This window comes from Eublepharis macularius, chromosome 18 (genome assembly GCF_028583425.1).
Source record: "Eublepharis macularius isolate TG4126 chromosome 18, MPM_Emac_v1.0, whole genome shotgun sequence".
NCBI lineage: Eukaryota > Metazoa > Chordata > Lepidosauria > Squamata > Eublepharidae > Eublepharis > Eublepharis macularius.
Window position 1 is genome coordinate 21,356,301 of NC_072807.1, and position 17,178 is coordinate 21,373,478.

Here is a 17,178-nt window from a genome sequence, read left to right on the forward strand (position 1 = left end):
AAGTTGTGTATTTGAGCACAAAGAGTGTATGAGGATAAAATGGAGGCGAGGAGAATGAGGTATGCCTCTTTGGCTTCCCAACTGGGGAGAAAGGTAGGATCAGGGCGAAGCTACAAGTGACAAATGACACTTGAACGGCAAGTGTATTTCTCCCTGTTCACTTGTGCTCCACTCAATCCACTTGCTGTTCAAGTGTAATTTGTCACTTGTAGCTTGGCCCCAGGGCTTTTTTTCAGCTGGAACACGGTGGAACGGAGTTCCAGCACCTCTTGAAAATGGTCACATGGCAGGTGGCCCCGCCCCCTGGTCTCCAGACAGAGGGGAGTTTAGATTGCCCTCCGTGCCACTGGAGCGGCGCGGAGGGCAATCTAAACTCCCCTCTGCCTGGAGATCAGGGGGCGGGGGCCACCTGCCATGTGACCATTTTCGCCAAGGGCAATTTAAACTTTAAAAGACTCCCCCCTTGTTCCAGCTGACCCAAAGTGATGTCATTGTGTGGTCCTGAGTTCCACCACTTCTTTTCCCAGAAAAAAAGCTCTGGGTAGGATGATGATGATGATGATGATGATGATGATGATGATGATGATGATGATGATGATGATGACGACAACGACAACGATGCACTTATATACCGCTTTTCTAGACAGATTAGTGCCTCACCCAGAGAGGTGAGCAAATTAGTATTATTATTAGAAAATTAAATTAAGTGAATAAATAAAATAGGAAACAAAGTCGAGAGCTTCCAAGGCTCCCGCTTGGAGTTTGTGTTGAATTTTTTAAATATTTACTTTATACCCCAACAGAAACTGGGTTAAAAAAAACTAGGAGCATGATTTTGGCTAGAGGAGGAAGGGCTGCATTTGATTTCTGACGCGGTCTATTTAGAGTACCTGCAGTCGGGCTCCTCTTTGCCCTTCCCGTTCTGGAAGCTGAGCTGTCAGAAGCTTTGATCCAATATTCCATTTGTTCAGGAAGCCTGACTTGGAAATGCAACATGAAAGGAGTCCTCAAGCCGAGAGTCGTTGCTTACCTTTGTGCATCTTAGATGAAAGCATCTAACACTGTGGGTGGATGAAAAGGGAGGGGGTGCGTAACTGAACACAAAGGCAAATTTGCTTACATAGAAGAATATTTGCAGATTCCGTTGAGGCCTGGGAACACACACTCTTCTGGTTTTATCACCTTCTTTCTTGCAGGTTTTCTTTTCAGGGTAGGGGAGGCTGGATCATGGGTGGTGTGGCTGGATTGCTGAAGGGGAGAACAGCAAGTTTAGACCAGATCAAGAAAGCCGTGGGCACACAGCCCTGCAGGATTCGGAACAGGTGCTGTGATCAGGAAAGTGGGTGGTTCAAATTTCGGTTCGGCTGGTGGCTGGTTGTAGCAGGCAAGCAATTCGCTCAGTCCCGTCTGCCCCACCCAATAACGACCATGCAGAAGAGAACGTGCAAATACTTACTAAGTATCCCCTTGGATGATAACAATAAAGATAATCCTTTTAACAATTGTGGGGTATTATACTAATAACAGTGTACAACTTTAACACTTCTGTTACAGCTCATTCAAATGTAACTATACTTCCAAGGTAACTCTCTGAACTACTAAGAGAGTTAATTCTTAATTGCATTCTGTCCCCTTGTGATTTATGCCCCCTTCTTTCTCGCCTCTCTCTTCTCCCCTCCTCTTCTGTATCTGCCCAGTTTTGATCAGGCATCTGATGAAGAGAACTTGATTCTCGAAAGCTTATGCTATAATAAAATTGGTTAGTCTTAAAGGTGCTACTGGACTCTTTTTGAATTCTTAATAAGTGCTTCATATTAAACAAACCATCTCATACAGGAGACATATCAATGAACCGACAAAGTGCTAGTGCTAAAGTGCTAATCCCAAAGGAGAGGACATATTGCACAAAAAATTCATAAACGGCAAAGGCGTAAACAACACCTTTCAACTGTAGATATCCTTAAACCAAATTTTGTCAGATTTTTCATCAATATTCAAAGTTCGTAAGAACTATATCCCAATAGTAACAGAGAGTCCCTAAATAAATCTTGACTCAAAGATTCTTTTGGAGTGGCTGTATCCTCTAATGGGTTGTCTAGATCCTTAATATCCCGTTTCAATGGAAATTTTTTTCAAAGAGTCACAAAAAATCCTCAAGGTCTTTCAATCTTACAGAAGTGGTTATTTCCTTATTCTGTATCACTTTGTATAGCTGGAAAGGCTCACAGATTCATTATAAAAGGAGCCCTGACAACCTGTTCGAGGTGGTTTGCCAAGTAATAATGATACAACAAAGTCATAAAACCAGCATATAATAATTAAAATTAACAAACTGTTAGAAACCCAGCCATTTTTTAAAAAAACTAGGCTCTTTGGACACTGGAAGTGCTATATAAATGCTAAGTGATATTGTTAAGTGCTATATAAATGCTATGTATGGGGTTGCCAGCCTCCAGGTAGTGGATGGAGATCTCCCGGAATTACAACTGGTCTCCAGGCCACAGAGATCAGTTCACCTGGAGAAAATGGCTACTTTGTGGGGTGGACTCTGGAATTATGCCATGCCAAGGTCCTTTCCCTCTCCAAACCCCACTTTCTCCAGGTTTCTCCAGGTTTCACCCCCTAGATCTCCAGGAATTTTCCAATTTGGAGCTGGCAGCCCTAGCTATGTAGAATAATTAAGGGTCAAATTGCACATTGCATTATAGATCTGTGATGGAATCTTCTCTCCGGATTTGTCTTTTTACAAAATCTACAGTAGCAGACATGGGACCATGCCTGTGTTTGAGTTAATTGAGCTGGGGCTGCCATGGGGAATTCTTTGCTTCATTTCTTCAGTAAAAATCCTCCCTCCCTGAACTGCAGGGGAATTCCTGTGCACCACAGAGGGTATTGGGGGATGTTCCAGGGTGCACATGCAGTTTGCAGTTCACTGTTGCTTCTCAGAATGTGGCCTACCTTAGAGCACTCCCTTGTGACTGCGTGCTGCAAGGAAGTTTGGTGGTAGGTGGGCGAGCTCTCTTTCTGGGAAGCTCATCTCCTATTACCAAGTTTCCCATTAAGGAACTTCTGAGGAATGCATCACCGAGGTTCTCTGGCACAGTGTCTGAAAACCACCACCCTTAGAACATCTGAAAAGAATGTAGCTGCAGAAAACTGTTCCCATCAAGGTAAAGGGACCAGAATTCTAGTCGGTTGGTTCTGTCCTCCAGCTTTTGCCTTGTTTTCTGGGATGATTTGCTCTGTTTTCTTTGTTACATTGTTTTGCAGTTTTGCATCTCAGAGAGAAAGGAAGTATATAAATAAATATACCTGTTTATTTGGGATAAGATTGGTGTGGGTGCATTGCAGTGTTTATGAGAACACAGTGCAGTGCAGGCTTGCAAAATTGCCAGGTTCAAATCTTATGTCTGATACAATAAACTGCAGGCCATCCTCCACCCGGACTGCATTATGGGAGTGATGCCAGCATACTTTTGCCAGGTTGTTGTGGATGGCGGCAAGATAATGCTTGTGAAGTGCTTTGAACATAGAAAGTGCAATATAAATGCAAAATATTAGATCGCTAATAGAGTAGCCCAGTTGTAAAACCTAGCCTGCCTCACTGGTAGGGTTGCCAATCCCTCTTAACCTCCCGGTGGGGGGACTGGTTTCTTGTAATTACCTTTTGGGGGGGGAGTGCACTCCCGCAGTGTGATGACGTCACTTCCAGAAAGTGACATCATCATGCGGCCCCCTGGGAGCACACCCATGCTCCGCAGGGGCTTGGATTGGGGCCACTGCGGAGTGCAGGAGTGCTTCTGTGCTCCACAGCGGCCCAAAACGGGCCCATTTCGGCCCAAATTGGGCTTGTTTTGAGCCCATTTTGGTGTGGATCAGGGCCGTTTTGACCCAGATTGGGGACACTGCAGAGCGCGGGAGCACTCCTGCTCTCTGCAACCACTCAAAACAGGCACAATCTGCACCAAAATGGGCCCCAAACGAGCCCGATTTGGGCTGAAACGGGCCAGTTTTGGGCCGCTGCAGAGTGCAGGAGTGCTCCCATACTCTGGGCCAAAATGGGCCTGATCCATGTGGCTACTGTGCACAGGAGCACGCAGTGCTGCAGGGGAGCGCGCACAGAAGGTGTGTGCCCCCCCACTGGCCAGGTAAGTGGGAGTGGGGTGTGGGCTGGGCGGGGCGGGGGATCCCCCACCCCTGCCGGGGGTCTGGCATCCCTACTCACAGGGGTGTTGTGAAGACAAAACGGAGGCGAGGGAAAGCACATAAGCCGGTTTGGGTCCCCACTGGGTAAATAAAATAAATAAAATAAAGTCAATAAAATAAGTAACTTCCCCCCTAAATAACTGTTCATCATCTCTTCAGTGACTTGCAAAGGAGAACAATATTTAGATGCCTCCCAATAAGCAGAAAACATCTATGGGAAACTAAATCAGTGGGGGAGACGTCAGAAACCAGATTAATAGTGCCATCCTAAACAAAGTTACAACCTTCTAATCCCATTGAAGTCCGTTGGTTTAGAAACGCCCTAACTCTGTTTAAGATTGCACTATAAATCCTGTCACCTTTGAAAGTTGTTTAGTTCAGTGGGTTCGCTAAAACTGGACCATCTTTTGAAAAAAGGTTGCTGTTTTCCCCTTTGGTTTGCTCAGCCTCACCATCCCGGTGACTGAGAATCAAAATGGCAAAAGTTTAATCTGATAAACCACAGCAGAGTCCATCTGGTGTTAGGGAATTTGATGTCGGAGGTCACGCTGGAAGCCCTTTTACCACCACCTCCCCCTTTTACTCAGCTGAGAACAAAAAGCTTGGATTTCACTGCAATGAGGCATACGGGCGTTTGTTACCTCCAAAGGGCGGTGGGGGGGGGAATCTTTATTTCAGACAGAGGAACAGCCCAACACAGATGCAGAAGGGTGTGTGGGATGTACTTTTTGCAGTGTCTGATGGGTTAATGGTCCTGAAAGTTTTCGGAGCTCATGTAGGGGCTTCGCAGATGGCGTAGACTCAGAATTGACTTCACGTTCAGATTGCTCGAGAGGCTTGGAAAACGCATCTCTGAATAATGAGAAGGTAGGTACCGATGGAGAGGCGACACTTTCAGAGCTCATTGAAGAGATTCCTTTCTTCTATTTTCCTCTTCCCGGACTTCACCTTTTTGCATGTGACAGTATATAAAAATGATCTGAAGTGAGGTTTTAACCAGCCTTTTATTGAGGAGGAGAGCCAGTGGGAACTGTGTGTTACACCCTTCAAAGTCCATTCAGGTCCATGGGTATAGAAAGGTCTGACTGAGTTTAGGATGATGCTATAAAATGCTTCTGTTGGAGGAGACCCATTTAATAGTTGAGAGCTGTGCCTTTGGGGGAAAAAATTAAGCAGATCTGTTCCGAGAGAAAGATGTATTCCTGTTTTTTCCAGTATTCGTGTTGTAAAGGGTGTGTAATTTTGTCGAGGACAATGTATCTAATTCCTTTCTTTTGATGTTTCTTTATGCACTGATTTCGTAACAGCCTGCAGGAGAAACTAGAAGTTGCATGAAATTTCTGCCCTGTAGCCCAGTTTTCTTCACTTTGAATGAACACTCCGTTTAGAAGCTTGTCTTTTAAAAAATCTCGCTCCACGGATTTAAGCTCCGAGACAGAATTCTGTGTTTTTTTGTTTGTTTGCACAAGGCCTTTTTTGTTGACTTCTAATGGTGCGTTACATCATGATCTCATTTCTTCTCTTTTTTAATTCATACAGTTGCTGTCGTGTGTTTTAGTACAGTGGGTGTTGGTTTAAAACAGGGCAGCCTGGTAGAAGCAAAGGCTCCTTTTAAAACAATATTTCTCAACAAAACATTAATACTCTCTCACCCATCCCATCACCGTCATTAAGAAAAACTGCGAATGGCTTGTAGACCATTCCAAAAACTGGTAAACAGGGATTCATGGTAGCTGACCCATAATTAGGGAATGCTGTGAATGCGCTGGGAGGTTCGCCTAAGACTGAACCTGCCCGGCTTCCGTAAGACGCTTAAAATGTTTATTTTGGCCTTTTAATTTGAAGAGATAAATTAAGGAGTAAGAGATGCCTTGGATTTGGGTCTATTTTGATTCAATGAAGGTTGATCCTGGCCCTATATCTGCATTCTCCTATTTTATGTCTGCTAATTTTTGCATGATTTTGCATGATCTGCTAATTTTGCATGATGAATTGGCTTCTATTAGCTGTGTGTGTATGGAGGTGGGTGTTATTCTGGACACTTTAACATCCTTCTCTACCCACTGTAAGCAATGGGCTTGGAAGTATATATAACTCTTTAGGATTGTACAGTCAAGCACTTTACAGATTAAAAGCATTCTATCAGCTGTTGCTTGTAGGGGAAGTAAAGCCACAACTCTTGCTCCCAGGGATTCCTGTTTGGCCCACTGCAATAGTTTTTTTGCCAGATATCATCTACACATTTCCAAGGCTATCTTTGCAGGTATGAGATCTAGAAATGTGCTTTTTTAAAAATGCAGGGAGTGGAGATTCTCTGGTAGAGGAATTTTGGAATCCTTATGCTGTGTCGCTGCAGTCTCATACAGCACAAAAACCTGGGGGGGATAGCCTTATCGGATCTCTTTTGATCTTTGCAGCCCAACTCCTTTTAGTGCATGGGTGGTTTGAAGTCAGATGTTCAAAGCTAGGCAAGTTAAACGATACTTGCAAACCTCCAGGATGTAGAGAAAACCCTTACCGCTTTGACCTATGGCGCTTTATTGTTAAAACGGATCATGGGGCCTAGGGGATGTTTCCTTATGTTGGCATGCAAACAGGTTTTTTGATCTTCCCACTTTCATTGCAAGCATTAATGATTTATTGGCTTCTTTGATGCCATTTCTTTATCTCTGATGTGTATATTCTGGCATCACACAGACATTGAAATTGTGAGTGCTTTATGGGAAACGGATTTCACTGAAGGAAATAGTGCCACCCAAATAGACTCCAGGTATTCGGTGAGTACATGGAGGAAAGCAAAATCTAAACAGGGGGAGGGAGAATTTTTGGGTCAAGCCATCAGGGTGAGAAGCCTTGGTACAGCGAACTGAGCATCTTATAGTCTGATCCTGGCATCTAAGTTGGTAAGCTGTCCAGGATGCTGTTTTCTCAGAACCTGAGGAGTTAGCTGTGCTTAGTCTGTAGTTGCAAAAGAGTAAAGACTCCAGTAGCACCTTTAAGACTAACCAACTTCATTGTAGCATAAGCTTTCGAGAACCACAGCTTTCTTCGTCAGATGCATGGAGGGTATGCAGAAACTGGCCCCTCACCACCTATATATATCTGGCCAGTTTCTTTATACCCTCCATGCATCTGATGAAGAGAGCTGTGGTTCTCGAAAGCTTATGCTACAATGAAGTTGGTTAGTCTTAAAGGTGCTACTGGACTCGACTATTTCTCAGAATCCAGCACTCTTTTACTTTTCTAATGGAAAAATTGATTTGCAACCTTGGCTTTTGTGATTGGCCTTTAACAGTGTGGCCACAGTATCGGTCAAGCTGAATGGGAGGTTGGTGGTAGACCACCAGCTCTGCATGCAGAAGGTCCCAGTTTCAATCCCCAGTGACTCCAGTTTAGAAAGGAAGTAGATAATATGAAAGACCTTTGATGAGACCCTGGAGATAGGTATTGGCTGGAGATCTCCCGGAATTACAACTGGTCTCCAGGCCACAGAGATCAGTTCACCTGGAGAAAATAGCTATTTGGTGGGGGGACTCTATGGAATTATGCCATGCCACGGTCCTTTCCCTCCCCAAACCCCACTTTCTCCAGGTTTCACCCTCCAGATCTCCAGGAATTTCCCAAGTTGGAGCTGGCAACCCTACCTGGAGAGATGCTGCTCGTCAGAGTAGACAATATTGGCCTTGATAGACCAGAGGTTTGACTCAGTACCTGGGAGCTTTGTGTGTTGAAGCCTGGTGTAAATACTAGGAGTTTGGCTACCTATCCACCTTGCCATTCCATCAAGTAGCCCAGTATGTTTCTCTTCTCTCTGTTTCTAGGTTAGAGTGAAAGAGAATGATGGGCCCAGGATCACCCAGTGAGGTTCCTTGCTAAATGGGATTGGAACCTGAATCTCCCAAGTTTTAATTCGCCACTCTAACCACTGCTTTCATCCTTGCCTGGTCGGTAGGGTGGTACTCCCAGAGCAGTGCCACAGGCACATTAACTCCACGGACCGTACCCAGTCCAGACTTGGTTCACGACGTGATCCCCCATGTTTGGCTCTGATGCTATGTGGGACCTCAAATTGTGGTCCATTTGTGGCTAGGATACTCTCCAGCTTTTTTGCACATCATCTACAGCCAAGGCAAGACTTGAACCAATGCTGGTTTTCTGGCATCTGTCCACCCTACGGCTTGTCTTTCCGCTTGCCCTTCACTCACTCTCCGAGGCCAGAAGATGGCCTTGCAGGGATTATCAAATGCCTTTGCAATTTAACGGTGCAAACCCCTGGAGCCTTCTCGGATGTCTCCCTGACTCGAGCTGCCGCTTGAATAATTAACAAGAAAGGGTTAGTCAGTCTCAATCAGTAATTCAATCTGCGTTATTCAAGGGTATTTACTGACAACTACCAAGTGAGCCAAGCTGGTTCCCTTCTTTCTGGGTGCCTTAAAACCTCCCTGCAATGATGTCTTTTGCAGACAGGCACTGCATTTAATTTTCTTATAGACCCCATCTGTGCGTGGATTCATCTTTTTAAACATTTTATGAAGATTTATTTTCTTCTTTTACACCCCACTTTTTTCCATAGCAGGGACCAAAACAGCTTACACATTTTATCCATCTTCATTTTATCTTCACAACAATCCTGTGAGTGTGTGTGACTGCCCCAAAGTCACCCAGCGAGCTTCCATGGCAGACTGGGAATATGACGCTGGGCCTCATGAATCTTAGCCTGACACTCTTAACCACTACACCAAGCTGGCTGTATAATATAGGGTACTTTGACAGATTATTATGATAAAACTGCTTTCAACGCTCTATTTATGGACACGCTGAGAAGCAGCCATGTCAAATCTCTACGTACTGCAGTAATGCTAAATGTAATAGTTTTTAAAGCTTCTTTTGGCCTTGGTCTAACAACCTCTCCCCTTCATTTTGTGCCACGTGTTTTTGTGCACCGTTCTTTGTCTCTGAGGGAACCAGAATGCTTTCCTTTTATGAAGATTGAGGGCCAAGCTACACATGACGAATGACACTTGAACAGCAAGTGGATTGAGTGGAGGGCAAGTGAACAGGGAGAAATACACTTGCCGTTCAAGTGTCATTCATCATGTGTAGCTTGGCCCAGAGTCTTGTGGAAAGTACCTTGGGTAGAAATTTAAGGAAGTCACTATATCTCCTCAGTTTCATGTCTCCGTTCAAAAGTACTTTGAACATGTTTAGCCCTTTATCTCAGCCGCCATATTAGGGGGCTCTGGTTGAGTGGGTTTCTTTCATTTTGTGGAGGCGAATGGAATAACAGGTTCAGGTTCAAAGAGTCAAACTGCAGAGGAAGGCTGAATCCACACACCCGTGGAGCGTCCCAGCGTTGCGCTAAATGTTTGCTAAACACCCGGAAGTGTAGCGTCTTTCTAGAGCGATTTCTAAATCGCATTAGAAAGACGCTACACTTCTGGGTGTTTAGCGAACATTTAGCGCAACGCTGGGACACTCCACGGGTGTGTGGATTCAGCCCATGTTTGCAATCATGAAATAACAAGAAAGACAAAATCCAGTAACTCAGAATGTGTGTCCTGCAGAAATGGTTCATTTAAGCTATCTGCATGGAATGACTATGGCGTGTTGGCAGAGCGTCTGTTTTGCATGCAGAAGGTCCCAAGTTCAATCCCCAACATGTCCAAATAAAATAGTCAGGTAGTAAATGATGTGAAAGTTCTCTGCCTGAGATCCCAGAGAGCTGCTTGCTTGCTTATTTATTTACTTACCTCATGTATCCCCTGTCTTTCTCACCAGTGGGGGTCCAAAGTGGCTTGCGATGTTCACAACAACCCTGTGAGGTAGGTTGAGTTGAGAGTGAGTGAGTGGCCAAGCGTCCATGGCAGAGAAGAAATTCAAACCTGGATGTCCCGAATTGTAGTCCCACACTCTAACATAGCACTGGCTCTCAAGTTCCAGAAGCAGCAATGGAATTTGGAAGGGATAGAGCCTGATAAGCTAGCTCAAGGCAGCTAGAAGATCAGTAGTGTATGGTCATCATAAGGCATGAGATACTGCAGCTCAGCGATGCCTGGAGGAAAGGCCTTATCCTGTATGCCATCATACCTGCCATTATTGTGTTGTGCTGATCATAACTGGTTGCCAAAGTTATTGGTCATCTGAGAGCCAAACTACAAGTGACGCCTTACACAGGTTGGACACTTGTCAGCTTCCCTCAAGTTTTGATGGGAAATGTAGGCGCCCTGGTTTTACAGCTTGGCTCTCCATTACAGCTGCAAGACCAGGATGCCTACATTTCCCATCAAAACTTGAGGGAAGCTGACTAGTGTCCAACCTGTGTAAGATGTCACTTGTAGTTTGGCTCTGAGAGTGTCTTAACTGCTAACATAAAATGACCGCTGGCGCCAGGGTTTCTGGCGCCTGCGGCCAGCACCATGTGCGCGTGCACGCTCCGGACTGCATGATGACATCATCATGTTATGACATCACCACGTGGCAAAGCTGGGCCCATCAGCCAGTGGGTGGCTGGGGCAGCGCATGGAGGTTGCCCATGCTCTGCACGCAGCCCCGGCCGCCTGCCGTGCCTGCCCCGTGGATGCTGCACTGCGCCAGGGTGTGTGGCAGCAGTGGCGCAGGGCTGGCCAGCTTGAAGCAGCTGCGGGGCAGGCACACCAGCTCCATGGCATGCACCTCCGCCCCCAGCAGCCCCTCCAGCACCCCATCTGGCGTCCCAGCACCCACGGCAGCCACCTCACCACCTCAATAGTGGCGCTGGCCCTGCATAAAATACAGGAGAGCCAGTGGGGCCTCTCCGTTATCTGTTAAAAATATGTACTTTCACTTTTCCAACAAGTGTCCTTGAAGGTGAGCTGCTAGCAGCAAACGTATCTTTTCCCAGAGACTGGGATATTTTCACTTTGTACTTCATTTAGTCTTAACGAATCAGTTCCCATGTAACTTCTATGGGGTTTCGCGTCAGAATGTCAACGGACCCAAAGGGCGGGAAGTTTCCCTTTACTTAGTAATGCCTTTGTTTGAATTGTCACTTCTGCCAATTGCTACCTTTGTGTGAACACCCTGAACAGTATGCATCTCTCATAAAGTTGCTTCAACTGGGACACCTGTGTGTTAACTTTGGAGAACTTGAAGGGACTGACAGGCCTCCTTGAAGCAGCCTTAAGTCCCACAGTGGAAGATAAAGGTAATAAGTATTCAGAAGGCAAAGAGAATGAGAACTGGGGAAGTCCTTCTCTGCAGAGATTAGTTCAGTTTGAGAACCAAGACAGGAGATCAGAACTGGGGGATAAGAGCAGCCCAGAGATGGCATTGTGGGGATAATAATAACACTAACTTGTTCACCGGTCTGGGTGAGGCACTAATCTGTCTAGAAGAGCGGTATATAAGTGTTGTTGTTGTTGAATGGAGAGAGAGGTTGGGGGGAGAAAGTCAACAACTCTGCCTTTCTCCCCAATCTCATTTTCAATAAATAGAGTGCAGAGACAGTTACTGCAGGCCGGGTGTATCTTGATGCACAAAGTTTAGTCTGCAACTCAGGGTACGAAACAAATGTGAACAATGTGGGAGACATGGCGCCAGCAGCTTTGACGCATTGCCGCCAAGTGGCCTCTCCCCTCCTGTTGTCTTCACACAGGTCCTGTGGACATGGGTGGCAGACAGTCCACAGCCAGCGATCTCTCCATCGGCCAGTCTCCCGTGACGGAAACCATTCAAGGCGCTTACAAAAGTGGAGAATTCACCAAAGCCCAAGAGCTGATTAAAACAGCGTGTCAGGAGAACCTCTTACAAGTGGAAAAGGTAAGGGGGGGCAGGATTTATTGTTCTGTGCCAAAAAGCACAAGGAAAACAACTTTGGTACTTGAAAGAACAGGTAGGTTTTTTTGGGTGGTTTTTTTTTGTGAATTTAAGGACATTTGGATCAGAGAACCGGTGTGATCCAGCCATCTCCAGTCTCACTGTAAGCAATGAACTGTACACGATTGCTTACGGCAAAAATAGATGTTGGGGGGGAGGGTGCTTGCAAAGGAGAATCAGCAAACTTGTGGTTGCTTAACTTCCCTTACAAACGCCCCTGGTATTTGTAAGAATTAATTGTTTCCACAGCTGAGCTCCAAAACCAGAAGTTAGCCTAGTAGAGGGTCTCATGGGGAGTATTTGCAAGGGAGAACTGTTAGTTAAATTCCCCTCCCACTTGCTGAGTTTTCCCTACAAATGTTTCCTGTGGATTTTTGCATTGTTTCTGCAATTGTTCTTTATTCCCACACAGTAGAGCAAGCCAGCTAAGCAATGGGTTCTTTGTAGAGATGTAATAGCCTTCAAGTAGAAATTGGGTTCCAGTCTGGAGGAAGCTACATTGGAAACTGAGGGAGAAATGAACATAAAGGGGGAAGTGAACATTAAGATTGTTTTTTTGGATAAAGAGGAGATTAGAAAAGTACCTTTGGGTGCAGGGGTGGGGAGCAGAGAGTAGAGAGAAGAATGCTAGATCAGTTCATGCCAAGAACCGTGTTAGCAGTACTAACCTAATATGAAAAGGATACAGTGATTGCTGAAATTTAATCCCTTTCCTTTGCTGTCACTGTTCCTCTGAAGATGGGGGAGGAATATTATTCAAAGGTGGCCGCCAGCATTGGAGAGCAGCATAATATTTTAGTTTGTATAAAATTATTTTATGAACAAGTGCTTAAATCCTTCCTCCTGCCAAAGGAAAATAAGGTTTCAGTTATTTATTCAGTGTTTTTTTAGCTGCGGGGAGGGAGCCCTTTCATAATTTCCACACAGGCACCAAAAGGTGAGCTTGTCCTGCCAACCTCTGTGGGCTGAGAAGGCTGGTTTGCTTCTAGGAGCCAAGCTACAAGTGACGCCTGACACAGGTTGGACACTTGTCAGCTTCCCTCAAGTTTTGATGGGAAATGTAGGCATCCTGGTCTTGCAGCTGTAATGGAGAGCCAAGCTGTAAAACTAGGACGCCTACATTTCCCATCAAAACTTGAGAGAAGCTGATAAGTGTCCAACCTGTGTAAGGTGTCACTTGTAGCTTAGCTCTAGAACTTTCTCAAGCCATTCCCTTAGCACTGCGAAGGGAGCTTTGACTCTGGAAAACTCAAACCCTGGAAATCTAGTTGGTCTTTAAGGCGCTACTGTATGCGAAGCTTGCTCTTTACCACTGATAGTTATTATTGATTCTTTTTACTGTCAGTATGCGCAAGTTATTGGAGTGTCTGTTTTCTGAAATAACTAAGCAGCAGATGCCAGAATGAGCATATTATATAACTGGGAGTCGAACCACACGATACGAATTACATGAGACCAAGCGAATGTTAGGAGTCCTGTCTTACCCCAAATGCCCGTGTTCAGCATTCTATCAATGAGCACGTGTCCTGGTCCAGGCACGCATTCAAAATTTTCTGCTCCAATGTAGCTGCGACGGTGCGTGTACGCAGTCACGATCAGTAAGTCGGCAATGCAGAGCGTCCTTATTTCCTATATCTTCCTCTTCCTATCTGTGCAAAGTGGAGATGCATGATGGGATATCTTGGAGGTACACAGAGAAAACCCGTGCCACCGCAAACACAGGTTCGATGGTGGTCCTGCAGTCCTGGCGCGTGTAGTTGAAAACAACGTTGGAACATGTGTAAGTAAGTTTTCATGTCATTCACGTGTAATTTGTATCGTGTGGTTCGGCTCTGGCTCTCTTGAAAAAGAAGCAGTACTGTCTCAGGCAAACATTGTAGGCGTGGCTTGCTAGCATGAAAGCACGGTACATTTCAGTTCATCAGGATTTCTGTACCCTGTTCCTTTTCTATCCAACCAGTGCCATCTCTTGAGCATTTCAGCTGCCTATGGAGACCTGCAGGCAGTGAGGTATTTGCTGAAAGAAGTCTGTGTAACCTTGCCCACAGAACCAAATGATGACAACCCAGCAGTGGTGGCAGCGTATTTCGGGCACCAAGATGTCGTGAAAGAACTGCTTGATTCTGTTCTCGGTAGGTTAGGTTTCCCTCTGTTATTCTTGAACATACTTGTTGTTCCTTCAGTATATTTCTTTTGTATTGTGTCTGTCTTATCCCTACCATCTTTCTGAAATGGGATTCTGGGAAATAATAGTTCCCCAAAGGAGCTAAAGAATATCCAAACATGGAGTTCTCAGGGCCAAGCTACACATGATGAATGACACTTGAACGGCAAGTGGATTGAGTGGAGGGCAAGTGAACAGGGAGAAATACACTTGCTGTTCAAGTGTCATTCGTCACTTGTAGCTTGGCCCTCAGTGTCATCACAGAAAGAGTGCATCTGACAAAGAGAACTGTGGTTCTCGAAAGCTTATGCTACAGTAAAGTTGGTTAGTCTTAAAGGTGCTACAGGACTCTGTTCTATTTTGCTACTACAGACTAACATGGCTAACTCCACTGGATCATTGTCATCACAGAACTGCAGGTAGAAAGCTATGACAACAACTATGAGATGTGAGAGCCAGTGCGGTATAGGATTTGGGAGATGCTGGTTTGCTCTACTCTAGAAATTCAATGGGGGACTTTGGGCCAGTCATGTCCTAACTCCAGAGGAGATAGCTGTGTTAGTCTGTAGTAGCAAAATCGAAAAGAGTCCAGTAGCACCTTTAAGACTAACCAACTTCACTGTAGCATAAGCTTTCGAGAACCACAGTTCTCTTTGTCAGATGCATCTGACGAAAATGCATCTGACGAAGAGAACTGTGGTTTTCGAAAGCTTATGCTACAGTAAAATTGGTTAGTCTTAAAGGTGCTACTGGACTCTTTTCTATCATGTCCTGACATATCTCACAGGGTTGTTGTGAGGATAAAATAGAAGGAGAATGTTATAAGCTTCTTTGGTTTTCCATTGGGAAGAAAACTGGGGCATATACAAACAAATTGCTTTTAGTGTGGAGCTTCTCTGGACTCCAGTTTCTCTGCCCAAAGAACCAGAGTGTTTTATTGGATTGGGTGTCTTGAGGATAGAGAGAGGTCAAATAGGTCTGCTTTGTTCATTCAAAACATCCCCTTGTTTGGATTTGACTTCAGGTGGCAAAGATGAAATTAACAAACCCTCTGAGGAGCAATCTCTGTGGGCTCTATGTAGAGACATGAAATTGAAACTACAATTCCTGGCTAATGTTGTGTCTCCCTACACATGAGCATCCTCATATAAGATATCTCATGTAGATAGACTCTCCGCCATTGATCATATTGATTTATACTATGTAATCTGTCTTGAGTTTCAGTGAGAAAGGCAGATTATAAATAATGTGATGCTGTGTTTTTGTTTTTTAAATAATTTATTTACAATACTGGAAAACAAAAATATTCTATAGTACATACGTAAACAATGCAAGCAAACTGGATTACAAAATTAGAAAACATTGCGATGAAAGCAGGATAATTCGGACAATAAACCACGCTGTGAAAATTGCATACAAATTTAGATGAGTTAAAAGTGCGACCAACATCCTGTGTGTGTTTGCTTTGCAGTCGGACCGCTCAACTTCCTGCAGCTTCTGAACTGGATGCTGGCCATTGCTTGCAAGCAGGGTCACTTGGAGGTTGTCAGGCTTTTAGTGTGCACATACAGTGCTGACCCAGACAGCTGTGCAGTGCGGAAGAACGAGTTTCCAGCCCTTATCAAATTGCCGCTCTACGCAGCAATCAAAGAAGGTAGGTGAGGCTGCACTTCTTTCCTGTTAAAGGAGCCTCCATTTCCCCAGGACATTTTAAAAACACCTGCAGTTGGAAAGCCCCTTTCTTTCAGAGCAATCCTAAACAGAGGGCCAAGCTACACATGACGAATGACACTTGAACGGCAAGTGTATTTCTCCCTGTTCACTTGCCCTCCACTCAATCCACTTGCCGTTCAAGTGTCATTCGTCATGTGTAGCTTGGCCCAGAGTTTATACCCTCCTAAGCTTGGACTTCAGTGGATTTTGAAGAGTCTAAGGGCCAAGCTACACATGACGAATGACACTTGAATGGCAAGTGGATTGAGTGGAGGGCAAGTGAACAGGGAGAAATACACTTGCCGTTCAAGTGTCATTCGTCATGTGTAGCTTGGCCCTCACTCTGCACTGATTGAGGAAGAAAATATTTGTCGTGTAAGCACTGGCCATTTTCAGACAGTTTGTTTGTTTCTGAGGTGCACCTGGTCTTTGCATTTGGCATCCCGATTCAAACTCCTAACTTGCTCCTGGATGCTGGGCAGCTAGGTGCCTGTGCGTAGTCCAGCCGAGGCATTTAACATGTGTAATAGCATTGGTGTGCTGCTCAGACCTGTGCTGCTGAGAGAAGCGGCTTACAGAATGCTTTTACTGCAGCAGACTAAAATCTGCTCTTCAGGAATACTTCATTGTGACTGTGTCCTAAGGAACATTTTACCCATCGCACAGAACTGAGGCAGTAGACTGTGTTTTGGATTGCACCACTTTGAATGGAGTCATGCGTGTCAGACTTTTGAATGTCAAAGCCTCTCTGTGAGCAGTAAGCTAGCACTGCTGGGAGAAAGGTTACCATAACCCTTTCCCCCTGTGATCCTAGTTTATTAAATTTGGGGAGCTTTCCCCGCCTTACGTGGGGAAGCATTTCAAAATTTCCCTATCTGCAAGCTGTAGCGGTCATATATGGAATGCTACCACCTCATTCTGCATAATATTTAAAATTGGATCTTGGATTCAAATGTAAATGAAAAGGCAGTTATTGAAACTTTGATTTCTCCTGGGGACCTGACAGATCCGCTGAGAAATTCCTTTTCCCTTTGAGCTTAATAATCCTTGCCCCAACGTGGTACCATGGTTTGGGAGACCTGGTCTGGATTCCTCCTTTGCCGTGAAACCTCACTGCATGACTTTAGGCCAGTCATTCTCTCAACCTAACCTGCCCCTTGGCATCGTTGTTGTGAAGCTAAAATGGAGGAGGGAAGAATGCTCTTATAAGTCTTTTTGGGTTCTCATTAGGGAGAAAAGTG

At 45.0% G+C, this 17,178-nt stretch overlaps 1 protein-coding gene across 1 annotated transcript in view; it reads left to right on the forward strand.

Annotated features, from left to right (window-relative positions):
* The window catches only part of LRRK1 (leucine rich repeat kinase 1), an 83,881-nt gene that overhangs the window by 10,181 nt on the left and 56,522 nt on the right, over nt 1-17,178 (forward strand). Inside the window, exons 2-4 of the mRNA XM_055002691.1 lie at nt 11,840-12,003; nt 14,021-14,192; nt 15,696-15,878. Of these exons, the coding sequence (XP_054858666.1) occupies nt 11,840-12,003; nt 14,021-14,192; nt 15,696-15,878 (519 nt within the window). The remainder of the gene's footprint in view (nt 1-11,839; nt 12,004-14,020; nt 14,193-15,695; nt 15,879-17,178) is intronic.